We start from the raw sequence: 6136 nt of genomic DNA, 5'->3' as shown, positions 1-6136 counted from the left end.
CCCCGGTTAGTAATAAAATGCCATAAAATAAGTTTTAGGATCCCCTTTGGCAGTTGTGGAGCGTTATGCGTTGAACCAAAAGTGCTCGTGTATTCATAGGGTGTTTTTTCTTAGTCATGAGAAGTCCTTCACACAATTGTACAAGGTAGGAATAGGGTGTCATCTGTCAGCCCTTAGATGTCCTTTGATTGTCAAGAATTGTATTTGGATAGTCTTGTGATGTCATTTGGTGGTTACGGAGTGTTCTTGAGTTGTTTTGGTGCTTTCCTTGGAATTCCTTGGGTAGTCCTACAGTGCCTTTAGGTAGTCATTTGATATCCTAGGGTGGTGGTGGAGTGTCATTGAATAGCTTTGGTTCTGCCTTGCGTAGGTTTTTGTTGTGCTTGGGTAGTCATGGGTGTTCCCGGGTAAAATTGTGTATGCTCTTCAGTAGTCCTGGGCTGTCCTGATGTAGTCATGAAGTGTCTGTTGGAAGTCCTTGATTGTTCTTAAGAAGTCATGGAGTGTCCTTGAAAAGTTATGGAGTGTACTTGTGTAGTCCTGATAGTGTCCGTTGGTAAGTAAAATATATATTTGGTTCTGGAGTGACATCGTGTAGTTCCCGCTTTCCATGGGTAGTACTGGTATGTCAAAGTGTAGTCAAGGGATAGACTCGGATTTATTGAAGTAGTCCGTTTGTGTCCATGAGTTTCTCTGGGTGTCTAAGGACATGAACCATTAGCAAATTTGACTTCATGAAGCCTGACTGAACTGATTTGGCTGAAATACTTATATCATATTGTGCTTACAAAAATTAAAAAGGAAGTTTTATCCTGTAAAAAACTTTTAAAACGTAAGCACAATTTAAGGTGAGTCATTTTTGTTTTACTGATTCACCTTCAAACAGTTTGTTTCAACTGGAGTTCAGATTGTTAATCATTTATGCTATATAATCTTTTTGAAAACCTATATCGGAAAATAAACTACTTTGCTCCAAATATTTGAAGCACAGGGATGCTTATGTCAAAGATACATGCAATAACATATTACAAAGCACATCTGATTTATTTGGTAAATTATTCCATAAGTATGTATAAAGAATGCCCTGAAATTTGACCCCTGAATATTTCCTTTAAGTTTACAATTCTATGGTTAATGTTTTTGCAATGAGAACACCATGTTTTAAATTAAGCCTTAAGTTATTGCGTTGTAAGATAAATCAATCCGTATCTGGATTTAAAAACTGACCATTTAGAAAAGTTGTTAAGTGTATATAGACTTCCTGATAAACAGCATAACAACTGCTTCATCGTGTCAATAAGTAATACAACACGGATGTTTTGAAATACAACTTTATAAATATATCGCATATAATCTTCCTCATTGTTTGCAAACAAAGAATTCGTGGCTTATGTACATGCGGATGTCTTGGTTGTTGACTAGGATGTTAAATAGGCAATCAGAGTTTTATTATGTGTATTTTTCTAAGTCTCGTTGATTCATGTCCACGAATTTCTTCAACAATAAAGTACTAGCAAAACAATTAGTTGCATATGACTTTGGCCAATATCCTTTATATTTTGTTTAAGGCGTCCTATATGCAATTGTGTGAATTATGGAAACCTTGTATTCCCATTTTATTTAGGTATCAATGAAATAAAATCATTCGAACTTAAATATACGGAAAATAAATAACAGAAAACATACTTCAAACAAGCTTATTGGCCTTGAGAGATTGCAAAACGGGTCATTTCACGTCCGGTTTCAGTTGAATTTATGGTATAAATAACGAAAACACAACTTGCAATCACGTATGCTAGAGTGTATGTCCGGTCATTACACGTTAGAAATAAGCAAGCTTAACCTTCCACGTTGTACCAAATTTGAATGAGATCTAAATTGAACATTATTACCAGTGGATCTATCAAGCGACAGGTTTATTTATACATCGGATATCTTAGTATGTTATAAACTGTTTCAGTTATAAATAAATTTGTTAAACAGTTATATATCTATATACTTTGTGAAAAAACAACTCCCATCTTACGTTAATAATGATGCACTTGGAACGGATGATCTTGCATGTGATATGGTTGACGGCCGTGTGGGCGGTGGACGCCCCTGAATTCGTGTGCCGGCCGACGGACTGCGGCGTGGTCCGAGCCGTTTGGGTTCGGGCAGGTGTCCCGAGAACGGATCATCTGCCACCCGGCCAATGGCGGCACCCCTTGCCCGACAGAACTTAAGCAGATCAAATATACAGGTTTGTATTCTGGATTTAAAATTCGAAAACATAATAAGTTTCTTTCAATAGACGTCGTTTATCTTTGTTACATTTAAGATTTAAGCCATGGAAAACGCATGGAAAGATAGACGGCATAAAGTTTTCTATATAAAAAACGATCAAATATTCAGTAAAAGGATTTATTATAGATGTTAATAGATGTCTACAGTAGCAGAATGATTGTTTATTTCCTATAGAAAGGATATGTTATGAGTAATATTTGTATTTTAGGTAAACGAACCAGCACCCTGTCCACTGCGAAATCTCTCGTAACAAACTTTATGGTACAGAACTCATCAACAAACGGTTGGTCAGTGGGTCGCCTTCGGGACTTGCTCGTCATCGTTGACGGTTCGGGAAGCATAGGAGCCACAAATTTCCAAAAAATTATGAACCAAATGGCCCGCCTCCTTGGCATGCTGTGCCCCACACCGGATCCCTTCAAGGTTAGCTGGCTTACTTATTTCAGCGGGTTCTTGTGCTGCTGCCCCTCGTTCGTGTTCATAGCAAGAATAGTATTTTCTGTTTTTGAGTTAAAAGTAAATGTGCACAATGTGTCCGGTTATTCAATTTTTTTCTCAAAACCAGGAGCATGTAGTCTAGTTTCTCACCAACATTTTTACTTTTGTTCCAGGGGTACCAGCAGGCGGCACTAATTGAGTTCTCGGGCAATGTGCGGGAAATATTTGACTTCAATGAAAAGGCGAATACACTGGCTGTACAGCAGGGCGTAAATGGAACGCAATATTCCGGGGGCTACACGTGCACCGCCACCGCATTCAACTACGCTCGAAACACTATGTTCACAGCCGCTAAAGGTAGTCATCGACAAGCATCGCCTGCATAGCTTCATTGTTTGTTTGCCCTTTCTGTTATTGTGAGGGATTTTCGTTTAAAATGAACGTAATTATTTATGTATTGTTTTATGTATGTAGGTATGCGGATCCAATCGGACGTGAAGCAGGAAGTACTCATTTTAACGGACGGGCAGTCGAACTGTGGCGGGGACGCCGTTCAGGCCGCCAAGCTACTCGACAAGACGGCGAATGTGTACGGGCTCATGATCGGCGACCACAGCACGGCGGGAATACAGGAACTGACAAACTACGTTTCCTCGCCAAAGAATCAGCACCTGTTTACCGTGGAGAACGCACGTGAGCTGGTACAGTTGGTTGACCTCGTGGAGCAGCAGCTGAAGTCTATACCCTGTGCCCCCTTCGACATCTGAGTGCAACCACTGTCGTTATAATGTGTTTCCTTTATTAACCCTATTCTCGATTTGGTAACTGTGTAGTTGTATTATATATTTTATTGATAAAACCGATTTGAATATGTTTCTTGACACCGGAGCATCGAGGCGATCCTGGAGTGTTTGAGATCATTTCGATAGATACAAGTGTCTTGGGTAAAGGAGCATTATTATCACCGGAGTGAAAATAATAAATACCTGTCCAATAAGATAGCATATTAACTCGAGATGATATATTATTAAAAAAGGGAAAATAATAAAAAAAAAAGTTTAAAGGAAGGCTTCTTTGTAAGCTTTTAGTATTGAATTGTCCACTCTTTTTATTTGGCGCCTTTTCATACGATTATAAGGTTCCACCCAGAACATTTTAATTCACCAGATGGTGCATTTCATTTGTTAATTGAATCCAAACTTTATATAGATATTTGAACTTTATGAAATCCACAATTTAACGTACACGTCCAAATATGTTTAAGACGATAAAATTGTTTAATACAGAAAACATTGCATGCTGAACAATATTTCTATTTCCGTATTGAAAAACATTTGTTAATTTTAAGCATTGTATCATTTTGTAGTTAAGGAACTGGTAAATTGTTAGTACTAAGCGAGGACAATATGTCTTGATAAGATTAGTACGGTACATGGCGGTCCCTGGTGGCCGGTTCAATTAAGATCTAAATCAATTTTAGTCGTACATTAAGATTATTTCAGTGTCATAGTCTCATTATTTTGCTTCTTACTGATTGAATTAAGCTTTAGCCCGTATCTAAAATGAAAACACAAAACTGAAAAAATATCAATATCAACATATTGCCATCTGTTACGTTTATACAAATTTAAGATTATTGAAGATACGACTAAAATCCTTTATTGGAACGGCGTCACGAATTATTGTAACTTTATATAATAATTATCTTTCCTTTTTTATGGCTCTTCATGTACACTTCTTGATATATGCTGTCAAACTAACTTTATTGACAACCGCCTTTCAAATGTTAAATAGCTTAAATGATCATTGGTTAATACAACCTTCATGAATGGAAACGCAATTTTATGTTCTTAAATAATCTTGTGTTCTATTATTTTATTCTGTTGAGATCCTGATATCGTCTTATTGATTGTGTGTCGTCGACGGCGTCGGTATCGTCGTGCAAAAAATGTAACCTTGCCATAACTCGAAACCGAACATGATAGCCACATGAAGCTTTCTACACATGTTACTTGAAGCAATATGCACAAGTGCATAAGGCTCGTAACTCTGATTTTATTTGTTATAAAGATTGTCGGTCATGTTCTTTGTAATGGAATATTTACATTGGAACTTGGATTTTTTTCTCAGGCACATATAAAAAGGTTTTTCAAGTAAAAACCCTTTAATTTAACAAAATGTCTTGCCGCAAGGATAATCAATGTTTAAAACTCATTAAATCTACCAAATATATTACAAAACAAAAGCGTAGCTAGACCATTATTAATTGATAACCCCGTATTGTTAGGGGTCCGTTTATTCTATAAGGGTTTTTTAGCATACCCAAGGCTTAAAATTACAAATCAAATATTGCGCAATTGTAATACAGCACAATGTATGAATTAATTTTGCTATTGATTGATGACAGACAGGGCTGGATCCGGGAATGAATTGCTGTTGGAGTGAGGTAAAGAAATTTGTTAAAGTCACTATCCCCGCGAAAACCGAAAACTATATTGACTTTTTTTACGTCATATTGGTACCATGTTCGTGTTCGTGGATCTAAACAATGCGATGATTACTCTACAATAGTATGTTTTGGTGCAGTCTAGACTTAGTATATTCTACAATTCTACAAATCGTAACATGTGTATGCGGTTTGTCGCTTGCTAATGATTGATGATATTATTTATCACTGCATTTCTCACATCGCTCTAAATTGAAGTAAGTAGACTTGTAACACGGACCTCAAATACAAAGGTCATATAAATGCATCTACGAGTACATGTTGCACTCTAGACTCAAGCATTGCTTCTTACGAAGGTCATATAAGTGCGCATATTTGTTGCATCATTTCTTACTACATTTGTCTATTATTAGTACATATCTGCTCTCTAGCATTGCTTATTGCAATTCTGTAATTGCATATATATTTTGCTATGCTCTTTACTTATGATTGTTATATTTTAAACTCTACTATTGCTCCTGCTAGGAAGCTCATATAAGAGCAAATAGATGTTGCTATGTCCCTTACATGCCCATGTTTTATAACTATATTCTACCATTGCTCCTTCTACGAAGTTCATATATAATTAAGTGCATATATATTTTACTAGGCTCATACTTACCAATAGTATATATCTACAATATATATCCGTACTTTCTTTGGTTGCTCCTCCGACCAGGTCATATTTGGACGCATACACGTTTTAGTGCTCCGTACTTCTTACGGTTGCTCCTCCGACCAGGTCGTATTTGTGCGCATAGATGTTAAGTGCTCCGTACTTTCTATGGTTGCTCATCCGACCAGGTCATATTTGTGGTCAAAGATGTTTTAGTGCTCCGTACTTTTGACTGTTATTTAACTAGACTATGTCATTGCTCAATATCATGAAAATATAATTTTCATGGTTTTAACGCCACTTAGGCATGT

At 36.8% G+C, this 6136-nt stretch overlaps 1 protein-coding gene across 1 annotated transcript; it reads left to right on the top strand.

Moving 5' to 3' along the window:
• Nucleotides 1-1789: 1789 nt before the first annotated feature.
• LOC128203125 (integrin alpha-X-like) lies at nucleotides 1790-4592 on the top strand. The gene is made up of 4 exons (XM_052904407.1): nucleotides 1790-2242; nucleotides 2495-2709; nucleotides 2898-3081; nucleotides 3199-4592. Exons 2-4 carry the CDS (start codon nucleotides 2545-2547, stop codon nucleotides 3489-3491), a joined length of 642 nt encoding a protein of 213 aa, XP_052760367.1. The 5' UTR covers nucleotides 1790-2242; nucleotides 2495-2544; the 3' UTR covers nucleotides 3492-4592.
• Nucleotides 4593-6136: the final 1544 nt, after the last annotated feature.

The sequence above is a fragment of the Mya arenaria genome, chromosome 9 (assembly GCF_026914265.1).
Source record: "Mya arenaria isolate MELC-2E11 chromosome 9, ASM2691426v1".
Lineage (NCBI taxonomy): Eukaryota > Metazoa > Mollusca > Bivalvia > Myida > Myidae > Mya > Mya arenaria.
Note: the sequence above shows the minus strand (reverse complement) of the source record. Positions and strands in the feature narration are given on the sequence as shown.